Here is a 23,995-nt window from a genome sequence, read left to right on the forward strand (position 1 = left end):
AATAAAAATTTAAAAATCTGCTGCGTTGGCCGGGAATCGAACCCGGGTCAACTGCTTGGAAGGCAGCTATGCTCACCACTATACCACCAACGCTTGCTGGGATTAAGCAAGCTGCCGGGAGCCAGAAATGGAAGCATCGCCTGTGCTTTTCTCCTTTCCTTTTTTCCCTTTTGCAGAAAGGGAAAAGAATGCGGCAGGGGGTGGAGGGAGGAGGAGCTAGCCAGGAAAACAGCGAGCTGCCTTTTTTCCCCCATCCCAAGCCTGGGAAGCGCCGCCGACTCAGCAAAAACCCTGCGAAAAACATCTGGCAGCGGTGGGATTCGAACCCACGTCCCCGGAGAGACTGGAGCCTAAATCCAGCGCCTTAGACCGCTCGGCCACGCTACCTTAAGTGGTGGGTGGGGGGAGGGCAAAGGGAGACGAAACCACAAAAGCGGTTTTTAAAAAAGGAGGAGATGCACCCAAGCACGTGTGAACCCCCCAACACGTGTCGACCGCAGATGCCCCCGCTCTTTGCAGACAGGGATGCCGTGCGAGGAAAGCGGACTCACTTCCTTCTGGTTTGCACGCTGAGCAAAGTAGAAGCTGCGGGGTTTTTTTTTGTTAAATAACCGTTTGCAACATCCGGAGCAAAAGACATTTTTTTGCAAGCTCCCTTTGCACGGGATGTCGCCGTCTTTTTGCTGGAGTTGGGCAGAAGTGAAAGCAAGAAATCGCCTGCTTTATTTTATTTTATTTTGCCCCTTTTCAAACTGGGATCTCTCTCCTGGGTTGATGGTCGTCTGAACGGAGCCGCTGCATGACCCCGGTTCGGTTCCTGCTAGCGCAGGAATTGTGCATAAAAAATAATCCCGAAATAAAAGCATTTTTTAAAAATGAATTATTTTTTTCCACGCTGTCCGCCCGCAGAGAAAGATTAAACCGAGAAGTAGGTTAATTTGTAACATTTGCAACTCCAAATCCTCACTTCGCAGGATGTATAGGAAAGTGACGTAATCGGGTTCCGATGACATTTCATTCCCCTCTGACATCACTGTTGACATCCTCCCCCCAATGCAACACACGTGTGTGTGTGTACACACGTGATGACACAGGATAACACTTCCCGCATGGGACGGACTGTATTCCACGAAAGTCACTTAACAATGTTAATCAGTGTAATTTTCAATAAGGCTATGATTTATGTTTGTTTGTCTTATATGTTTGTTTACAATAAAAACTTTTTTGGGGGGGGAAAGAGGGCGACACTCGCGCGCGCGCTCTCCTTCTTCGGGACGCGTTAACCTGCGGAACTCCCTGCTGCGTGGTCCCCTGCAGATCATTCCAGCCCGGCAGCTTCGGCTATCCAAAAGCTGCCAAGCTGGGTGGGGAAAGCAGCCAGGCAAGCAGTCAATAGTTCTCCCCCAGCATCACCGGCCCCTGGGCTTCGTCTCCATTCCCTAAGATAGACTGCCACCGAAGCTGGAGGCTCTACTTTGCGCGCTTGGAACTGTAGGCGGCGGCCGCCGCGGCTTCCTGTGCCGGCGCCCCCGGCCGGGCCTGCTCCGCCCTCGGCGCGCCGCAGCTCCGGCGGGCGTTTCCTGTCCGGATGCTGCTGTTTTGGTCTGCTGCTCCGCCTCGGCCTCTCGCCGCCGGGGCTGCTGCTGGCAGGCGGCCGAGCGCGGCCTCCCCTCGACGGCCTCGCTGTTGCTGCCGCCGCCGCTGCCGCCTCCTGCTCGTTCTCCGGCGCCGCCTCTCCGCGCCCGGTCGCTTCCGCGCTTGGAGTCGCCGTTCGCCATCGCCGCCGCCGGCCTGGTCCGCCCTCTCCTGCCCCGGCCATGGGGAGGCGCCGCCGGGCCAGGGAGCCGCCCGCCCGCCTAGTGCTGCTGGCGCTGGCGCTGGCCTCCGGCTCGGCGTTGCTGCTGGCCTCGCTCAGCCTCCTGCTGGCCGCCTGGCCCCGATCCAGCGCCCGCGCCGCCCAGCAAGAAGCGCCGCCCGCCGCTGCCGCCGCGGTGCCACAGGTGAGGGGCGCACGGCCAGCGCGCAAGGCTCCAAGCCGCGCGTAATGCCAGCGAGGCGCACGGAAAGGTCCTTGGGGAGGAGGAGGGGGGACCCAACTCGCGACCCCCCAGATCGCAGAGTTGCAAAGGGATTCGCACCGAGGACGGCGAGGCGGACGGGCGGGGAGTAGCGGAAGGGAAGGCACCCTTAGGTGCCGCCACCAGCACCCATCAGGCGCAGCCAGGGCTGGGCGAAAGCAGCGCAGGGCGTGCGTCCGGGAGGGCTGAGGAATGCGCTCCGCTGTGCGCACTTTAAATCGGCGATAATCCGGCCACCTGCTGTAAACGCAGGAAACCCGAGGCAGAGGGGAGGGGCGCCTGCCTTGCAAGATGCGTATCTGCCACCAACACAACACACACACACGTGTGTGACTCTTTGAAGGTGAACAGATTTATGGTTGCAGGAAGTTAATCAAAGAGTGATTCTGAATGGCATTGCAGAGGGTTGAGCTGAATGATCTTTGGAAGTCCCTTCCAGCTCTACAGTCCTGTATATAAATAAATGGAAGGGAGGAGGGAGATTGTAAACAGTGAGGCCAAGAGGCCAGACCAGGCAAGAGCTCAAATGCAAAGCTCAAATATGCCCAAGATAAGCATTTGACAGCGAGCGATAAGGCACAATCTTCTTAGTTTTGCCCTGCTGTTTCCAATCCTGTCGTGGGAGAGGAAGAAATTAACTCACTGGGTACCAAACTTTTGGGGGTACCATTGCCCCGCCCAACTCTGCAATTCTCAGATTCCAAACAGCAACGATTAATTGCAACCCAATTAAAACTCTTGAACTGCGGTGATTAATTTGACCCAGCGATTCCAGGTTGTGGAAGTCATTTATAACTCCGGCGCCCCACGCCTGCCCCCTTTGCCCCTTGGCAATCCCACTGCCCGGGTGATGCTGCCCATTTTGGGAGCCCCGGCACTAACTGATCCCTCTGGAAATGGTGTAGGAGGCTGCCTCCAGGGTCAGAACAGAGCGATGGGCATAAGATCTAGACCAGCCTTTGGCAACTGGGTGCCCTCCAGATGGGTTGGGGCTACAACTCCCCTCTGGAGGGTGCCCGGTTGGCAGAGCGGGCTGGTCTGTACCCAGCCAGTAAAGAGTGCAAAGATCTGCATTGCTGGGAAACATTCCTAGACCCCTGAGGCAAAGCACACTGTTTGCCGCCTTGCGGGCATGCAACGCTCGACCACAAACCGCCACATGCCTGCCAACCCCTGCTGAGCCCTGGGCTGTGGGAAGCAGCCCAGTAGTTATTATGGTCTGCAGAGTGGGCACAACACTTCCTCCAAGTCCTTTAAATAGCTCTAAGTGGGTCATGTTCCCGCACCTTTCAGCAATCGCGGCGCGGCAGGCGGGAATTCAACCGGTGTAGCCTCTTCTCAGCATGCTGGTGCGTTGGGGAGAGAAACTGGGTGAAAGCAGGGGACCCCCCTTAACATACCATGCTTGAAACAACAGATGCATTTACTTAGAGAGGCAGGGTGGGGTAGTGGTTAGAGTACTGGACTAGGGCCTGGGAGAGACCAGGGTTCCAGATGCTAATCTTGACGCCTCTCATTTGTCTTTCCCTGTGCAAATGGCTCTGTTTTAACGCTGCCTTTCTCGCTCCTGCATGGCTGCGCTCAGGAGGGGTTTGAGGATGGGATCGGATTCGGGTGGGGAGAGGTCACCCGAGAGAGATCTCCCCGGCCCCAGCCCGCCTTTCAGGTGGGGAAAGCGGAGAGCCTTCACAGCTTGGCCAAGCCCACCCAAGTGACTCAGTCGTTGGCCCGAGATTCGAACCTGGATCTTGCCAGAACTGCATGCTCTGAAAACCGAGTAAATCTCTTTGAGGCAGCCTGGATCCTTTGACGACCTTGTGCCCTCCAGATGGTTCTGCCATGTACTAGTAATAAAACAGCCAGGCTGGGTTGGAGCAGCGGTTTTGTGGAAATGGACCCTTTTGTTTGGAGCCGAAACCCCCAAACGAGTGGGGTGTGACGTGTGGTTCAGCGGTGAAGCCTCTGGTGCACCTTTTTCCCACCCCACCCGCTGGACCCACACGCCCAACAGCTGGGCTGGCCCCCCTGAGGCTGGAGGCCGGCCTGTCCTGGCTGCCTCTCCTAGCAACCTCCCGATCTTTCCCTTCCCAGGCCTTTGCAAATAAAAACAAAAAGCCATCGCTGAGTGCTCACATCTGTTAGATGCGAACAAGGCCCAGCAGAGTCCTTGAAAATGCAGAGGCCGTGCTGACGCCCTTTGCAGCCCTCCCACCTGTCTCCACATGCAAATAGCCTGGCTGCAGGATCAGACCCGTCTGGTCCAGCCCCCTGCTCTCACAGCGGCCAACCAGATGCCCGTTGTGGGAAACCCACAAAGCAGGATTCGAACTCTCTTCCCTCCTGTGGTTTCCAGCAACTAGTATGCAAAACGATTGCTGCCTTCCACGGTGGGGCCCAGAAGCCCCCCAACCCACCCCATAGCCTTCCCCTCCTCCATGAATCTGCCCGATCCTCTTTTTAAATCCATCCAAGTTGCAAGAACTGAGATTCCGACGAAACATCAGGAAGAACTTTGGGACAGCAAGAGCCATTTAACGGTGGGATGGATTCACTCGCAATGTGGTGGGCTCTCTCCTTCCTTGGCGGTTTTTAAGCAGAGGTTGGAGGGCCGTCTGTTATGGATGCTTTTGTTGATATTCCTGCATCGCAGGGGGTTGGACTTGTAATAAACGAAAATCTGCCCTTATTCCCTTATGGGGGACACAAGAGCCCTTATAGAGTCCTTTGCAGGTTCTCCATCAGTCGGAGAAAATAACAGAGGCCAACCAGAGAATATTGAGAAGCAAAGCAGCTAGTAAGCCTGATCTTTATTGATCTCTTGCAACAGGGTGCCCCCTTCACACACAGGAAAGGAGGAGGACCCCGAACCAAGGTGTACCTGCCCTTATATAGACATTTTAAATTGCCCGTCCTGGAGTCCAAGACCACCCCCAGAAATATACCTACATCACAGAAGAGGCGGTCTACAACAGAAATCTGAGCGCGTTGTTTACCTCCTGTCTGGCAGGTTACCTATTAATGCTTCCTTGATTGGATACCCTGGGGAGCCTGGCCAGTCTTTTGTAATGATAAATACTCAGTTCCTGAGCCAGGTCACAGGCTCACTCTATTCATACGCAGACATACCCTTCAGACAGGATTTGTGAAGGAAAAGACAATGGGGAGGCTTTTCCATTTTCCTTGACCTTGCAGAGAAATCATTTGGTCAGTTTGGGTTTACAGGGCAGGGCAGACATGTGGTTTATATATTTATGTACGTGTTTGCTTGGTACATTTATGAACATTTATTATATATATATATAAGACCTTAATTTTTATATTTCAGACTAGATGACCCTCGGGGTCCCTTTTTAACTCTCCGATTCTCCCGATTCTAAGTTGGTGGCCATCCCTGCCTCTTGGAATCCCAAAAGTTTAACTGTCCTGATGATAAAAGGAACACTTCAATGCATTGTTTCATGTTTTCCCTTCTGTATGCTTGATGGTAAAAGAGAGAGAGCTTCTAAGCATGCACAGAGTTGATTTACTTTAAAATGGAGCAATTGCATCTTGCTCATCCTCCGCCCATGAGATGGGGAAGGACAGACGGACAGGCTTCTCCAGGTCAAAGGTCACATCCTACGAAGCCACATCTGGGAGTACTTTGCAAGAATGACCTCTTGAGTCGATGCAGTTGCCTAGTTCTTTGGAAACTTTTCCTTTTCCTAATGGGATGAAGATGAATCTACATTCTGGAAATTAAGAGACAGGTTTGGGTGGATGCGATAAGAAAACATACATTTCACACAGTGCTTGTCTTTTCTGTGGTTTTTTTCTAGCCATACTGGACCAGAAATGTTCTCACTGACTGATGAAGGACACTGCTGCTTTTGGCCCTGAGATTCCCTCGGGCAAATTGTGGCATTGGCACTTGCAAGGGTATCTCTGAGCATGCTCTGAGTGCTGCGTGGCGACAGGTGTGGGCTGTGCACAACCCCGCTTCAGAAATTTGGCGTGCCGCCAAAGCTAGCCCTAATCAAAGTAAAATTAAAAGGCCTTCCTGAGTTGTTGTTGTTGTTGTTGTTTAGTCGTGTCCCATTCGTTGTGACCCCCTGGACCAGAGCACGCCAGGCCCTCCTGTCCTCCACTGCCTCCCACAGTTTGGTCAAATTCATGCTGGTCTCTTCGAGAACACTGTCCCACCATCTCGTCCTCCGTCGTCCCCTTCTCCTTGTGCCCTCCATCTTTCCCAACATCAGGGTCTTTTCCAGGGAGTCTTCTCTTCTCATGAGGTGGCCAAAGTCTTGGAGCCTCAGCTTCAGGATCTGTCCTTCCAGTGAGCACTCAGGGCTGATTTCCTTCAGAATGGAGAGGTTGGATCTTCTTGCAGTCCCTGGGACTCTCAAGAGTCTCCTCCAGCACCAGAATTCAAAAGCATCCATTCTTCGGCGATCAGCCTTCTTGATGGTCCAGCTCTCACTGCCATACATCACTACTGGGAAAACCATGGCTTTAACTATACAGACCTTTGTTGGCAAGGTGATGTCTCTGCTTTTTAAGATGCTGTCTAGGTTTGTCATTGTTTTTCTCCCAAGAAGCAGGTGCCTTTTAATTTCATGACTGCTGTCACCATCTGTAATGATCATGGAGCCCAAGAAAGTAAAATCTCTCACTGCCTCCATTTCTTCCCCTTCTATTTGCCAGGAGGTGATGGGACCAGTGGCCATGATCTTCATTTTTTGATGTTGAGCTTCAGACCATATTTTGCGCTCTCCTCTTTCACCCTCATTAAAAGGTTCTTTAATTCCTCCTCACTTTCTGCCATCAAAGTTGTGTCATCTGCATATCTGAGGTTGTTGATATTTCTTCCGGCAATCTTAATTCCGGCTTGGGATTCATCCAGCCCAGCCTTTTGCATGATGAATTCTGCATATAAGTTAAATAAGCAGGGAGACAATATACAGCCTTGTCGTACTCCTTTCCCAATTTTGAACCAATCAGTTGTTCCATATCCGGTTCTAACTGTAGCTTCTTGTTCCACATAGAGATTTCTCAGGAGACAGATGAGGTGATCAGGCACTCCCATTTCTTTAAATTTGAGCGTGACAACGCTGAGCTCAATATCAGATGGTTTCCTATGTTCCTGAAATGGTGACTGGCCATTCTCACACCTCCTCTCCCCCAAATTTACTCCCCACCCCGCTGTTTCCCCCCTTCCTGATGTTCCCCTTGACAGCAGAGAGGAGGATCAAAAATGCTACTTTTAAGAAAGGCGTTAGCAGCCGGGATGTTGGGAGAGACGTGTTTTCTGAGTTTCCGGGGCAACCATCTCCAGGCTGAACTCCCTGCTCTCCAAAAAAAAAAAAAAGTACATCTCAGGGCTGCATTTTTGAACCCTTCCCAGATCCGTCCTCTCCCACAGGTACGGAGCAATAAATCAGCCTCGAACTTTGCATCGCTGTCTTCTTAACATCCCTGAGTTAAATCTGCAGGGTTATATATTGAAATAAAAAATTGTAATGTTCATAAATGTACCAAAAAAGCACGTGCATAGATATGGGGACCACATGTCTGGAGCAGCACAGGAAGACCGCCCTGAAACCATTTTGACTCCCCAACTGATCAAATGTTTTCTCTGCAAGGAGGGAGGGGGTGAGGGGACCTTCCCATTGTCTCAGGAATGGGGTAATCACCATCTCAAAGGAATGGGCAGACTAGCAGGAAAGGCAGTCAGGTAAGGCATTATCAGATAACCTGGCAGATAGGAAAAACAACGACACTCAAATTTCTGTTGTAGACCACCTTTTCTGTGATGTAGGTATGATGGATCTGGGGGGTGGTCTTGGGTTACACCCCTTCTGAGATGTATGTATGATGTATGTATGGAGGGGGTGGTCTTGAGCTCCAGGGCGGGCAATTTAAAATGTCTATATAAGGGCGGGCACACCTTGGTTCTGGGTCCTCCTCCGTTCCTGTGTGTGAGGGGAGCAACAGTTCAATAAAGATCAGGCTTACGAACTGCTTTGCTTCTCAATATTCTCTGATTGGCCTCCATTCTTTTCTCCGACCGATGGAGAACCTGCAAAGGACTCACCCCCCAGACACATCATACCTACATCACAGAAAGGGCAGTCTACAACAGAAATCTGAGTGTGTTGTTTACCTCCTGTCTGGTAGGTTACCTGTTAATGGTCACTTGATTGGATACCCTGGGAAGCCTGGCCAGTCTTTTGCAATGACAAATACTCAGTTCCTGAGCCAGGTCACAGGGTCACCCTATTCATACACAGACATACCCTTAAGACAGGATTTTTGAAGGAGAAGACAATGGGGAGGCTCCCCCACCTTCTCCCTCCTTGCAGAGAAATAATTTGGTCAGTTTGGAAGTGAAAATGGTTTCAAGGTGGTTGGTACATTTATGAACAATTTATTTATATATATGTAAAGGGATATACAGTGGTGCCTCGCAAGACGAAATTAATTCGTTCCGCAAGTCTTTTCGTCTTGCGAGTTTTCCGTCTTGCGAAGCACAGTTCCCCATAGGAATGCATTAAAAATCAATTAATGCGTTCCTATGGAGACCGCTTGCCAGGCTGGCGGTGCGGAGAAGGGCTTTTCTCCCCACCGCAAGCCTTCAGCACAGGTACGGGAACAGAGGGGAAGGCGCGCAGCGCTTCTCCTCTGTTCCCGGGGCTTGCGGTGGGAGGAGGGTTTTTCCTCCCCACCGCCAACATTCAGAACAGCATTCTGAATGTTGGCGGTGGGAAGGAAAAACCCTCCTTCCACCGCAAGTCTTCAGGACAGCCATCCGAAGCCTGGCGTGGGGAGAAGGTCTCTCCGCCCCACCGCCAGCCTTCGGAGGAGGTCCGAGGACAGTGGGGAAGAGGCGCTGCGCTTCCCTGCTGTCCCGGAGATTTCCCTATGGGCTTTTGTCTTGCGAAGGAAGCCCATAGGGAAATTCGTTTTGCGAAGCGCCTCCAAAATGGAAAACCCTTTCGTCTAGCGGGTTTTCCGTCTTGCGAGGCGTTTGTCTTGCGGGGCACCACTGTATATATAAAGGTAAAGGAAACCCTAACCGTTAGGTCCAGTCATGGCTGACTCTGGGGTTGCGGCACTCATCTCACTTTATTGGCCGAGGGAGCTGGAGTACAGCTTCCGGGTCATGTGGCCAGCAGGACTAAGCCGCTTCTGGCGAACCAGAGCAGCGCACGGAAACGCCGTTTACCTTCCCGCTGGAGTGGTACCTATTGATCTACTTGCACTTTGACATGCTTTCGAACTGCTAGGTTGGCAGGAGCAGGGACTGAGCAACGGGAGCTCACCCCGCCGCGGGGATTCGAACCGCCGACCTTCTGATCAGCAAGCCCAAGAAGCTCCGTGGTTTAACCCACAGTGCCACATATGACCTTAAATTTTTTTATTTCACTTTTCTATCAGGAGCTGCTGTCTGAGGATGACGCCGAAGAGCTGGACCCGGTATGTAGCTCTCTCTCCCCGGTTCTGACCCGGTTGAACTGCTGCCTGCACGAGGGGTGTATGTTTGTCCGTTTTGTTTTGGAACAGCTCTGGAGCAGGGTTTCCAGAAAAACCCTTCTCCTCTGCAGCAGTTTCTGCAGGAAAACAGATTGTCTAAGGCCACGGGGAGGAACCAGGAGCCCTTTTTTGTATGTTTTCTGGAAAAGACTCCAGCTCCCATCACCCTCCACCATGGGCCACGCCAACTGGGGATAATGGGAACTGGAGTCCAAGAACATCTGGGGATTCCTGGTACAAGGGAACAGAGCCTGGCTGGATCAGGCCATGGTCCCACTTAGTCCAGCATCCCATTCTCACAGCGGCCACCCGATGCCCAAATGGGAAACCCACCAGCAGGATCTGACCCAAGAGCCCTCTCCCCTCTTGCAATTCCCAGAAATTGGTATTCAGAGATATAATAATAATAATAATAATGCTGCCATCCATTTGGGCGGCTTCCAGGAAAATATAAAAACACAAGAGAACATCAAACATTAAATACTTAATATCTCCGACCGTGGGGTCAGATAACAGCCATCCTGGCTAGTAATAATAATAATAATATTTTTTTATTTATACCCCGCCCTTCCCTGTTCAGGAAACCAGGCTCAGGGCATCTAACAACAAATTTAAAACACTTAATTGATGCTACAAAAAAAAACACCAGCATAAAATACGGTATAAAGCGTAAATAGCAATAAAATAAAAAATCAATTTAGTAGCTCCTTCTTCCGCCGTGAATTTATTTAAACCTCTTTTTGCTGCCTCCTGTGGCAGGGAGTTCCATAGTTCATCTACACCTGAATCTTTCAATGTTCTGGTGTTCACGAATTCTCACGTTATAAACTGTTGTGTCTCCCATTCCTTGCCTTTCCTGCAAGCTGAAAATCCCCAAACTCTGTAACCTTTATTTGTGGGACAGCTGCTCCAACCCCTCTGTCATTTTGGATGCCCCTTTCCCTGCTTCTCTCCCAACTCTACAATAGCAGGTGGATGAATGGATTGCGCTGGGGGTGGGGGTGCTGATTTTGGAAAAGAAAATGTTTGATCCAAATATTACCTGGTAATGGGACAGCAGGCTCATGTCCCAGGTGAGCAGTGGTACCTTGGTTCTCAAACTTCATCCATTCCAAAACCAAAGCGTTCCAAAACCAAGGCACGCTTTCCCGTAGAAAGTAACGCAAAACGGATTAATCCGCTCCAGACTTTTAAAAACAACCCCTGAGACAGCAATTTAACATGAATTTTACTATCTAATGAGACCATCAATCCATAAAACGAAAGCAGTAATCTATGTACAGTACAGTGGTGCCCCGCAAGACGAATGCCTCGCAAGACGAAAAACCCGCTAGACGAAAGGGTTTTCCGTTTTGGAGGCGCTTCGTAAAACAAATTCCCCTATGGGGTTGCTTCGCAAGACGAAAAAAATCTTGCATCCCCCCGCGGGTTTTTTTCGCTTTTTTCTTCCTTTTTTAAAGCCGCTAAGCCGCTTATCAGCTGTTCCGCTGATAAGCCGCTTAACACCTGATCGCTGGAAGCCGCTTGACAGTTGTAGCGCTAATCCGCTAAGCTGTCAATGGGCTTGCTTCGCAAGACGAAAAAACCGCTATACGAAGAGCCTCACGGAACGGATTAATTTCGTCTTGCGAGGCACCACTGTACTATAAAATAAATAAGACAGCATTGTAGGTGATAAATATTTAAATGATTTTGTTCCCCTTACCTGCACTGATGATGGTCATTGTTTGGACGGGGGGCTTTTATCCATTTCTGCAGTCACACAAACAGTCAATCAGTAGCTGAACTGGGTTCCACACAGTCACAAAAAACAAATTACCGTAACCAAAAAAGCCTCAAAAACGCAAAATAAATAGCACAAACAAAAGCGCCAAACTTAATCCATTCCGGAAGTCCATTTGACTTCCGAAATGTTTGAAAACCAAGGCGTGGCTTCTGATTGGTGCAGGCGCCCCGGAAACGATAGCCGACAGCCACATCGGATGTTCGGCTTCTGAAAAATGTTCGAAAACCGGAACACTTACTTCCGGGTTTTCGGAGTTTGAGAACCAAAGCTTTTGAGAACCAAGGTACCTGCAATTTTGCCTGCCCTCTGTGTCTTGTATTGTCCCTCTCTCCCTCTAGGTGGTGCTGTCTACTGGCTGGAGCAGCCAAGGCAAGTTCCTGCACCATTTTGCCCAGCAGGGGGCGCTGCGGCAGAGGAGACAGGGTGAGTGTCGCCGCCTCCCTCAATGGAGTGGACGGGGAGGGGAGCAGGCGAGGCCCCTGATAGGCCAGGGAATGTGGGAGTTGTACAGGTGAAACTCGAAAAATTAGAATATTGTGGGAAAGTTTGTTTATTTCAGTAATTCAACTTCAAAGGCGAAACTAATATATGAGATAGACTCGTGACATGCAAAGCGAGGTATGTCAAGCCTTCATTTGTTACAATTGTGATGTTTATGGCGTACAGCTGATGAAAACCCCAAATTTACAATCTCAGAAAATTAGAATATTACATGAAATCAGCAAAACGAGGGCTGCAATTAGAGCAATATTGGACCTCTGAGAAGTAGAAGCATGCACATGTACTCAGTGCTTGGTTTGAGCCCCTTTTGCATCAATTACTGCCTCAATGCGGCGTGGCATGGATGCTCTCAGCCTGTGGGACTGCTGAGGTGTTATGGAAGACCAGGAAGCTTCAATAGCAGCCTTCAGCTCTTCTGCGTTGCTCGGTCTCATGTCTCTCATCTTTCTCTTGGCGATGCCCCATAGATTCTCTATGGGGTTCAGGTCAGGCGAGTTTGCTTGGCCAATCAAGCACAGTAATCCCATGGGCATTGAACCAGGTTTTGGTACTTTTGGCGGTGTGGGCAGGTGCCAAAGTCCTGCTGGAAAATGAAGTCAGCATCCCTATAAAACTCATCTGCGGAAGGAAGCATGAAGTGCTCCAAAATCTCCTGGTGGACGGCTGCGTTGACCCTGGACTTAATGAAGCACAGTGGACGAACATCAGCTGATGACATGGCTCCCCAAATCTCTTTTCTGATGAGAGCAGCTTTTGCATCTCATTTGGAAACCAAGGACCCAGAGTCTGGAGGAAGAATGGGAAGGCACACAACTAATCCAGAATGCGGCAGCTAGACTGGTGACTGGGAGCGGCCGCCAGGACCACATAACACCGGTCTTGAAAGACCTACACTGGCTCCCAGTACGTTTCCGAGCACAATTCAAAGTGTTGGTGTTGACCTTTAAAGCCCTAAATGGCCTCAAAGGCCCAGCATATCTGAAGGAGCGTCTCCACCCCCATCGTTCAGCCTGGAACCGCCAGAAAGCCCTCCAGCTCCGAGGGCTTTCTGGCGGTTCCCTCATTGCAAGAAGCCAGGTTACAGGGAACCAGGCAGAGGGCCTTCTCGGTGGTGGCGCCCGCCCTGTGGAACGCCCTCCCACCAGATGTCAAAGAGAAAAACAACTACCAGACTTTTAGAAGACATCTGAAGGCAGCCCTGTTTAGGGAAGCTTCTAATGTTTAATAGGTTATTGTATTTTAGTATTTTGTTGGAAGCTGCCCAGAGTGGCTGGGGAAACCCAGCCAGATGGGCGGGGTATTAATTATTATTATTAGTATTATTATTATTATTATTTCTCCCCATTACACAGCTGCCAAAGGCAAGCGCTCCCGGCCTCGGAGACCCAGCACTGTTTCAGCTGCGCACTACGAAGGTGAGAGGAAATGTGACATGCTCCCTTGCGCCTTGCGCCCAGATCTGGCCCCACCCAGCCAACCTGTTGGGGGAAGAAAGTGGGGACCCTTTCCACAGCCCCCCTGCTTTTATTTGGAAGGGACTGCTTTGGTTTTTTTTTGGGGGGGGGTCTTCTTTCTCGCCAAACAGTGCTTCTCACGTCCTCAGGAACCCTCTCGCGATCCCCTAGAGGACCCAGGAGTCCTGCCTGACCCCCATCTTTTATTTTTATTATTTCAGTGCAGCCCACCGAAGGACGAGCTGGGATCCAGGCAGGTAACACTTCTTGGGCTGGGGCTTCTTTAATGGCTGGGTGGGGAGAAGAGGGGAAGGCTTCTGAGACCCTGTCTGAATAATAATAAAAATAATAATAATTTTTTATACCCCACCCTCCCTGGTTCAAAAACCAGGCTCAGGGTGGCTAACAACAACTTTTAAACACTTAATTATAAAAGCAACATAAAATACAGTATAAAAACATGAATTAACAATAAAATTCAAAAATCAGTTAAATAATCCCCAGGGCTAGCTGGCTGAATTGGTCCTATTTGGGCCAGTGAGGAGGCCAGGGGAGAATTAGCTGTGGGGTCTCAGAGTGGGTGATCTTCATAAAAGGGGAAGGGGAGGGAAGAGAAGAGAAATAAAAGATCAGGCTGAATTCAAATTAAAGGCCAGGCGGAATAGCTCTGTCTTAGAGGCCGACAGAAGGAGGTTAAATTGGACATGCTATGTGATCTGATGGTGAATTTGGGGTGACCCAGTGCAAAAATCCTGAGGATCCACGTGGGTCCGTTCTTATTTTTTATATATGCAGTTGTTAAAAAAGGTAAAGGGACCCCTGACCATTAGGTCCAGTCGTGGCTGACTCTGAGGTTGCGGCGTTCATCTCGCTTTATTGGCCGAGGGAGCCGGCGTACAGCTTCCAGATCATGTGGCCACTATGACTAAGTCGCTTCAGGCGAAACCAGAGCAGTGCACGGAAACGCTGTTTACCTTCCCGCCGGAGTGGTACCTACTTATCTACTTGCACTTTGACGTGCTTTCGAACTGCTAGGTTGGCAGGAGCAGGGACTGAGCAACGGGAGCTCACCCCGTCATTGCGGGGATTCGAACCGCCGACCTTCTGATCGGCAAGTCCTGGTCTCAGTGGTTTAACCCACAGCGCCACCCGCGTCCCTATATGCAGTTGTTACATAAATACATATACACGTGTGTGTGTGTGTGTGTATGGCACTATTCACATAACAAACACTACTGTAGATATTTTATCTAAATTTTCAAAAGCGGGACCCCTCTGGGTAATCGAACTGGGGTAGCTAGGCAAAGGGGGGTAATTTGGAGAGATACTTTTCCAGCCACAAACTCCTCAACCGTTTCCTTCTCCCCCCACCCTGCCCCATAGATGCCGACGGGACCATCCGCGGGTGGGTGGAAGCTAAACTCAACACGACAAGCCCCCTCCGTTACGACAGCAGCCGGGGCGAGTTCAGGGTGACCAAGAGGGGTCTGTATTACCTGTACTGCCAGGTGAGGGCTTGAAAAGGTAATCTGGGGCCAGGGAGGGCCCAGGTGTTTTTTTTGATTCTTTGGGGGGGGAGTAGGAAGCGGAGACTTGTGGGTAAAAAGAGCAAGGCATCCTGGGAAATGATTAACTTTGGGGTGGGGAGAGGGAGAAAGAACATTTCCCAAAGTTTTCGGTATTGATCTCCCAGAGTTGGTGGGGCTGCGTAGGGGTGAATAAAGGTCTAGAGGCCAAAAGGGGGTTCAGCAATAAAGGGAACGAGCATGTACAGAGTGCCCCTGTCTGGCCAACAAGGACCTTCCATACCCCATCTCTTTAGGTGAGATAAAAAAAAAATACAGCGTCATTTTGACCTATTGCACTTCCTTTTTTAAATAGACATTTTATTATTGCTAGCTAACAGCAACGGGTGATTAATGTGAATTTGTAAATACTGACATTTATTGACTTCTTTCTAGTTGCGAGTTCGTGAGGATTTGGGTTGGGGCGGGTGACAGGTTTAGGTTACACCGATGGAGGGGCAGCTGAACTCAGAGGTTTGGGAAACAATACAGTGGTACCTCGGGTTACAGACGCTTCAGGTTACAGACTCCGCTAACCGAGAAATAGTACCTCGGGTTAAGAACTTTGCTTCAGGATGAGAACAGAAATCATGCTCCTGCGGCGTGGAGCTTCAGTTTCAGGTTAAGAACGGACCTCCAGAACGAATTGAGTACGTAACCAGAGGTACCACTGTAATAATAATAATAATAATAATTTATTATTTATACCCCGCCCATCTGGCCGAGTTTCCCCAGCCACTCTGGGCAGCTCCCAATTGAATGTTAAAAGCAATACAGAATTAAATTTCAAAAACTTCCCTAAACAGGGCTGCCTTCAGATGTCTTTTAAAGATAAGATAGTTGTTTATTGCCTTGACATCTGCTGGGAGGGTGGGAGGGTGTTCCACAGGGTGGGCACCACCACCGAGAAGGCCCTCTGCCTGGTTCCCTGCAACCTCACTTCTCACAATGATGGAACCGCCAGGAGGCCCTCGGAGCTGGACCTCAGTGTCCAGGCTGAATGATGGGGGTGGAGACGCTCCTTCAGGTCTACTGGGCCTTTGAGGCTGTTTAGGGCTTTAAAGGTCAACACCAACACTTGGAATTGTGCTCGGAAACGTACTGGGAGCCAATGTAGGTCTTTCAAGACCGGTGTTTTATGGTCTTGGCGGCTGCTCCCAGTCACCAGACTGGCTGCCACATTCTGGATTAATTGCAGTTTCCGGGTCACCTTCAAGGTAGCCCCACGTAGAGCGCATGGCAGTAGTCCCAAGTGAGAGATAACCAGAGCATGCACCACTCTGGTGAGACAGTCTGCGGGCAGGGAGGGTCTTATCCTGCGTACCAGATGGAGCTGATAAACAGCTGCCCTGGACACAGAGTTGACCTCCGCCTCCATGGACAGCGGTGAGTCCAAAATGACTCCCAGGCTGCGCACCTAGTCCTTCAGGGGCACAGTTGCCCCATTCAGGACCAGGGAGTCCTCCACACCCGCCTGCCTCCTGTCCCCCAAGAAGAGTACTTCTGTCTTGTCAGGATTCAACCTCAATTTTATTTCCAAGGAGGAGATAACCAGAGCATGCACTGAGCTTATTCTCCGTGTCACCCCTTGCCAGGTCCATTTCAACGAAGGGAAGACCATCTACATGAAGCTGGACATCATGTTAGACGGCGAGCTGGCCCTGCGCTGCCTGGAGCAGTTCCCCCCCACCAGCTCTGGGCCCCAGGACCCCGAACTTCGCGTCTGCCAGGTCTCCGGCCTGGTCCTTCTCCGGCCCGACGAATCCATCCGGGTCCGCACCATTGCCAACGTCCGCCTCAAGGCTGACCGTTACCTCACCTACTTTGGTCTCTTCCAAGTTCACTGAGACGAGGGGCGCTGGGGATCCGTCGAGAGGGAGGAGTTGGTGGGCCGCCCGCGCCCTTCGGGGAGCTGGATGTGGGGGTTCGGAGAGGAAGGGGGCAGGAGCCGCTACGGACTCAATTCCTGCGTTTCACGGGGCTGGACTAGATGACCCTCAGGGTCCCTTTCACCTCTACGGTTCTAGGACTCCCTGCGTTCAGTTTTTCGGCCTTCCCGGCTCCCAGATCGGACCAGCGCCGACGATTCGTTCCCCCTCCGCTCCCGACCTGGAACTTCCCGTTAAAGACGCCTTGGTCCATTTTTGCGGCGGGGAAAAACTGCTCGCCCCGCTGCGGCCAGAAGCCGCCTTGCCACCCGTCCCAGGCTTGGCATCCCGTCGTTGCGAACGGGTGGGCCTCAGCTGTTGCGATTTGAGATTCCTGCGTCGCATTGCAGGGGGTTGGTTTGGATGACCCTTGGGGGTCCCTCCCAACTCGATGAAAACAGAAGCCACAAACCAAAAAGAGAGAGAAAGGAAAGAGGAACTGGGTCATCTGCATGGGCTCCCTAGACGGTCGCTGCCTTTCCTTCTGGGAATTGTATTTTTCGCTGCTACACTTCTGCCACTGCCGGGATCTGTGCCTTCCTAAATTTTACGACGCCTCGTGTTTCCTACGTTATTTTGCTTTGTTTTCCGTTTTTGTTTCTTGGAAGCTGCTGGATGTTTGCCGTGGGCTGGGCTGGACGACGCCCCCCGAAAACTCTGCAATTCTACGATTGTTTCAAAAGCCGTCCTGCTAGCACGGAGAGAAATAGACGCTGCTGAGGACCCTGCCAGCTTCAGCCCTCCTGCTGACATATATACTGCTTCATGCCATGCGCAGTATATAACGCAAAGTTTAGAGGCACATCTTGTACATAGAGACTGCAATTCGGGCAGCGGCCAGCAGGAGGCGACATAGACACCCACAGGAACAGGAAGTGGATCCCGCCCATTCCATCCAGTTGAGGGCCAATGGGATTCAAAGAAGCTTCCCATTGGCCACGGAGGGCAAAAGGGGATTTTTCAAAGGACAACACATAGGCTGACGTCTCTGTCCCTGCAGATAGATAGATATACAGTATAATCTCTGCTAGCCAGTGCCGGACTTGGATAGGGGAGGAGGGTCTGATCCTGATGGATGGGAAGAGATGCTGCTGTTACATTACCTGTTCATACCTGGGGCAGTGGGAGGGGCTGGGGTTTTAATGACCTGTTAATTACAGAAGAAAAGCCTTCTTAAAAAAAAAAAACATGAACATGTTTATTTCCTTTTCAGTCGTGAAGTGGGGTACACAGACATACAGAGCTTAGTTCTCAGACCTCACCCCCCAGGCCAAAGTCCGTTTCGGGGGCCTAATCCGGCCCCTGTGGCTGTTTATTTCCTGGGGTAAAACCCTAAAAAAAAAGCTCAGGAGCTCCAATCCTCAAAAAAAGGCCAACAACTTTGGTCGGCCCTCACAGCCCTTCACTTCATCAAATCTGGCCCTCTTTGAAAGAAGTTTGGACACCACTCAGATAGGATGGGGTTGTTCCAAATGCCTCAGACCCACACGATTTGGAGCTTCCGAGTGCTATGGAGCATGGGCAGAGGGCATTGCAAGGGGTTGGACTCATTACAGAGCCCCACATTTTAGGGGCGCAACAGGGGGCAATGGCTGGTTGTCTCCAGTCGTCCGCAAGGGATTCCCATGCAGCGGGGCTGATGTTTCCGGCCTTGGTTGTCCCATTTGCAGGCATCTTCGGAATGCGGAGTTGGTCTGGCAACAGACCTGGTGTCTGAAGCCAGCTCTCCATAGAGTGCATTGGTGGGGATCTTGCCGTCTTCCATTCTGTAGGAACATGCTGAGAACATGAGCTCGGAGAACACACTGAAATAAAAAATTTAAGGTCATATATAAACCGCATGTCTGAAGTAGCACAGGAAAACAGCCCGGAAACCATTTTGACTCCCAAACTGACCAAATGTTTTCTCTGCAAGGTTAGGGAAAATGGAAAAGCCTTCCCATTGTCTTTCCCTTCACAAATCCTGTCTTAAGGGTATGTCTCTGTATGAATAGGGTAAACCTGTGACCTGGCTCAGGAACTAAGTATTTGTCATTACCAAAGACAGGCCAGGCTCCCCAGGGTATCCAATCAAGTGAGCATTAACAGGTAACCTGCCAGACAGGAGGTAAACAACGCACTCAGATTTCTGTTGTAGACCGCCCTTTCTGTGATGTAGGGATGATGTGTCTGGGGGTGGTCTTGGACTCCAGGGCCCGCAATTTACAACACCTTTCTTTGAGACTCTTTGTTTGAGACACTGTCCTGCCAGGTGACGCCTTTTTGCTTTGTCGTTAAACTGCCCCGATGGTAATGGCAGTTTGGAGGATGGCGAAGGGGTGGAATACCCTATCTTTGTTCCACAAGTGGGGGGAAAGGAACTCTTCCGGATAAACCTGAGTGCGTTATTTACTCTTGTTAAAAGAAAAAACTGCCCCTTTCCCTTATGGGGTATTCCGGAGCCCATATAGAGTCCTTCAGTGGGTTACCTATCAGTAGGAGAAAATAACAGACGCCAACCAGAGTATATTGAGAAGCAAAGCGGCTAGGAAGACTGATCTTTATTCAAGGAACTGTTGCAACAGGGGCCTCACTCAGGAGGAGAACCCAGAACAATGGTGCACAAGCCTTTATATAGACTCTAGAAATTGCCCACCCTGTAGCCCAAGACATCATGCATACATCACAGAAGGAGGCCGCCTACAGCAGAAATCTTGTCTGCCGGGATACCTGATAATGGTCACTGACTGCATTACCAGGGCAGCCTGGCCATTCTTTTGTGGCGGTTAATATTTTAGTTCCTGAGTCCAGGTCACAGGCTCACCCTATTCCTACACAAATACGCCCTTAAGACAGGATTTGAAAGCAAAAAGACAATGGGAAGGCTTTCCCCATTTGCCTCTCTTACTGCAGAGGAATGTCTGAGGTCACTGGGAGTGTCCAAATGGCTTCAGGATTGCTTCCCCGTGCCATTTCAACCACATGGTTCATATATTTAGATATGTGCGCATTTATGAATATTTATTCTATATATGAGACCTTATAATTCTTGTAACACTCTACAGCCAGCTCAGCCGTCTTGTTGTTTGTTGTTGTTGAGTCATTTAGTCGTGCCGGACTCTTTGTGACCCCCTGGACCAAAACACGCCAGGCACTCCTGCCTTCCACTGCCTCCCACAGTTTGGTCAAACTCATGCTGGTAGCTTCGAGAACACTGTCCCACCATCTCGTCCTCCGTCGTCCCCTTCTCCTTGTGCCCTCCATCTTTCCCAACATCAGGGTCTTTTCCAGGGAGTCTTCTCTTCTCAGGAGGTGGCCAAAGTCTTGGAGCCTCAGCTTCAGGATCTGTCCTTCCAGTGAGCACTCAGGGCTGATTTCCTTCAGAATGGAGAGGTTTGATCTTCTTGCAGTCCCTGGGACTCTCAAGAGTCTCCCCCAGGACCAGAATTCAAAAGCATCCATTCTTCAGCGATCAGCCTTCTTGATGGTCCAGCTCTCACTTCCATACATCACTACTGGGAAAACCAGAGCTTTAACTATAGGGACCTTGGTTGGCAAGGTGATGTCTCTGCTTTTTAAGCGCTCTACTCACCTGTAAAGGATGTGAGGAGACTTACGCACAGCACAACAGCCTTGCAAGGAAGGCCAGCTGCTTCCCAAACCATGGCAATTGCTGTCATCACCACCACCCTGATTAAGTTCTACAACTCCCTGCCCCGGGTACATTCTGGGAGGCCAAAGCAATCATTCCTGAAGGGGCCGCCTTGCAAGGGGTTGGAGCAGAGGGCCCCAATCCTTTCCAACTCTACCGTGCTGTGAAACCAAGACACCTCGCTCACTCTGCCCTTATCAGCCGGGTTCCTCTCAGTTCATCAGGGACCAGAAGGCTTAGCAGCTTCCCCACTCCTGGGGTCCATCGCAGCCCTCCAAAGCCCCCCTCTTCCACCCCAAAAGGATGCCCCCCGGAGATTGCAAGGATCCAGACCCTGACAGCCAAATGGCAACGGTGTTTTATTAAGAACAGAAAAGGGAAGGCAAAGAAAGGAGAGAACAAAGCGGCAAAGCAGGATCTTCAAAAAGAAAAAGGGCTCTCCAACTCAAGTCTTATCTTAAACAAACAGACTTCCTCATGAGTAATGCAGGGTAGGTAGGTGATGAGTCGCTGGGTTTATTTTATTATTTTTCTAATAATTTTTATTAATTTTAACACATAAATTATAATACATACCACAAAACTTCACCACTTATACATTTACGTATTTTTTGGACTTCCATCAGCACCTCTGATGATCCACCGTTTTAACCACTTCTTATGCATTTCTTAAATTCACATTGCCTTTAATTATCTTAACTAACCATCCTCCCCTTTATCCATTTTTGCAATAGTTCCAATAATTCACCTCGCAAAACTTCTTGCAAACCTACAAACGTAGTTTGATCATCACCATTACTTTTCAAATAGTCTGTAAATTTACACCAGTCTTCTGTGAATTTCTGGTCCCGCAGATTTCGAATCCTTCCTGTTAGTTTATCTAGTTCTGCATAGTCCAGAGTTGCTGGGTTTTTTAATGGTTGATAAGGGACTGCTGGACTTCTTAAAGGTTTCCTGCCCAGCTGGGTTGAGTGGCAATGGCTTTGCAGGAATTGGGCAACGTTGCGGTCCAAGCTTGGCGATCTGGGAGCGCAGGGGACTGAGATTTCTTGGCAAACCACCCCTGTAATCTCGCAAACCTGAGCCAGGGGGAAGCAGCCCACCCCCTGCCTTGCCAGAACCAAGCCCACCATTTATCCTGTAACAAAGAACCAAGCGCCTGGGTCCCAGATTCGGTGCCAAGTTGATTCCCAGAAGCCAGACCAGGATAAACGTTTTATTGAGGAGGTTGAAAAGGTAAGAACTCGCTGCCAAGCTCGTTCACATCCGTCTCGAGAGACAATGGAGTGCGCCTCTGGGGGTGAAGTCGATGAAGCAGCCCCAAAGTGACTTTCCGGGCATTGTGGCTGGAGATCCTGGGATGCCCAGCTGGCAAGACCCCCATCTCTGCCCTACTGATGGCGTCCAAAGGAAAGCAGAGCAAGACGTTTGGCACCAGCTTGGCTTGGAGTTGCCGGAAGGAGGTGTACAAGGCCTCATCCCTAAGCCTTTTGTGGCTCAGGGGCCTCGTATTTATGGGACTGCCAATCCTGGTATGCCTGCAAAGGACCTTAAGGCCCATGAATAATTATAGTTTAGAGGTCCCGGGCCCTAAGGAAGTCAGATTATCCTCCACCAGGGCCAGGGCCTTCTCAATGGTGGCTCCGGCCTGGTGGAATGCTCTGTCCCATGAGACCAGGGCCCTGCAGGATTTAACTTCCTTCCGCCGGGCCTGTAAGACAGAGCTATTCCGCCTGGCTTTCAATTTGAACTTAGCCTGATCTTTATTCCCCTTCCTTCCCTCCCCCTCCCCTCTTTATGAAGATTACCCGCTCTGGGATCCCACAGCTAATTCTCCCCTGGTCTCCTCGCTGGCCCAAATAGGACTAACGTAGCCAGCTAGCCCGGGTGATCATCTAATGTTTATTGGATGGTTTTTACCCCCTAAATTGATTTTTGAATTCTGAATCTCCCAGCATCCTTCACAGCAAAGGAACTCCTTGGGGTGAAGATAAGATTGTTTCCGGTCAAAGGAGCTGTCCCGGGAGAATCCTTTACAGCTGCACAGGCACTCTAAATTTCAAGCACGCTCCACACAGAAAATACTGGGAGCTGTAGTTTAAGGTACTGGGAATCATAGCTCTGCAAGGAGTCAAGTGAAGTGCCCGCAATTCTTTGCAGGCGAGTGTGTGCTCTTAAGCAGTGGCATCTACGCAGCAAATTCAGAAGCCTTCATTAGGCATCCTGGCTGGGTCCATGAGTAGAAGGAAAAGGTTGAGCATCTCAGGGGTCAAAGGCCAAGATGGAAAGATGGGTGCCTTCAGCCTTTGCCAAATCCTGAGCAGCGATGGTGCTAGGCGCACCTCTGAGGGGAGGGAGTTTCGAAGCTGAGGGGCCACCACTGAGAAGGCCCTGTCTTGGAATGCCGTACACTTAAGGAGAATGTTATGAAAATGGCATACAGGTGGTATTTAACACCAGTTAAATTGGCCAAAATATATAGAACAAAAAATGAATGTTGGAAATGTAAGGAAAAGGAAGATACTTTTGTGGTGGACACACACAGAGATAAAAGCTTTCTGGGAAATATATATAATATAATGAGCTAAAGAAAACACTTTTGTTAAAAAAGCCAGAAGCTTTTTTACTGGGGATAGTAGGTAGAGAGGTACTGGCAAACTGGCGAAACTGACCGGAAGAATCCGGAATCAGCGAGACCAAGCATTCCAAAAGGACTGGAACAAATTTATATTATATATTTTTTCTTTTTTTTATTAAAGTTTTCTTTCTTTCTTTATATTATATTATATTTGAAAGACTACTGTCAGCAATTAACATCACTATCAGATTTGTAAGATGAAATTGCTACCAATCCAGGGTTGAGTAATACAGTATTTTCGGTAGCGATATAACAAGGATAGGAAACAAAGCGAAATGTAAAGATGCCAAGTTTAATTTTGTAAACTGTCAGACGGGAGTTAGGGAGGGAAGCCGCCAGGCTCAGTTGAGCCAAAAAGATAAAATAAGAGGAGACGGTGTTACATAATGTGCTTACAGTATATGTAAAACCAATAATTTTTTATTTTTTAAGAGAAGGCCCTGTTCTGAGCTGCATCTACCAACTACTGATCTTTGCACCCAGTGGGTCTGGAGGGTCTTGCCGCCCCAGAAGCTCCATCAAGTAAAACCGCCTTTGTCACAACTTCCCACCTTGACTGCTCTCCTCTCCCTTTCCTTTCACTCTCCTCTTTCATCGCCACAGGATTTTCTGCCCGCCTAATAATAGGTTTTATTAATTGCGTCTGTGCCCAACCCTTCACGGGGCAACGTTCACCCTGCCCCTCCCCACCCACCTTATCCCTTACACTGAGCCTCTCACTCTCTCGTAGTTTGCATTCAAACCCCACATTCAGTGCCTTTAAATGCCACAAAGAATTGTGGGAGTCGTAGTTTAATGAGGGTGCTGAGAATTGGGAGAAAACCCTTTCTCTCCCCACCCCCAGCTCCTAGAGTTCCCTGGGAATTGACTGTTAAAACAGCCATGGCTTCCCCCCACCCCAA

General features: G+C 50.1%; 1 protein-coding gene across 1 annotated transcript; it reads left to right on the top strand.

Annotated features, from left to right (window-relative positions):
• The first annotated feature begins 1,577 nt into the window (after positions 1-1,577).
• TNFSF12 (TNF superfamily member 12) lies at positions 1,578-17,393 on the top strand. The gene is made up of 7 exons (XM_081887020.1): positions 1,578-2,000; positions 9,495-9,533; positions 11,715-11,799; positions 13,230-13,292; positions 13,553-13,588; positions 14,715-14,839; positions 16,492-17,393. Exons 1-7 carry the CDS (start codon positions 1,818-1,820, stop codon positions 16,741-16,743), a joined length of 783 nt encoding a protein of 260 aa, XP_081743146.1. The 5' UTR covers positions 1,578-1,817; the 3' UTR covers positions 16,744-17,393.
• Positions 17,394-23,995: the final 6,602 nt, after the last annotated feature.

This window comes from Podarcis melisellensis (assembly GCF_964234715.1).
Source record: "Podarcis melisellensis genome assembly, chromosome: 13".
Lineage (NCBI taxonomy): Eukaryota > Metazoa > Chordata > Lepidosauria > Squamata > Lacertidae > Podarcis > Podarcis melisellensis.

Excerpts from the sequence above, each read along its gene's own strand:
- TNFSF12 (XM_081887020.1), top strand. The coding sequence starts at position 1,818 with ATGGGGAGGCGCCGCCGGGCCAGGGAGCCGCCCGCCCGCCTAGTGCTG. Across the intron at positions 13,589-14,714 it reads ACGAGCTGGGATCCAGGCAG|ATGCCGACGGGACCATCCGC; the intron begins GTAACACTTCTT and ends CCTGCCCCATAG. Across the intron at positions 14,840-16,491 it reads TGTATTACCTGTACTGCCAG|GTCCATTTCAACGAAGGGAA; the intron begins GTGAGGGCTTGA and ends ACCCCTTGCCAG.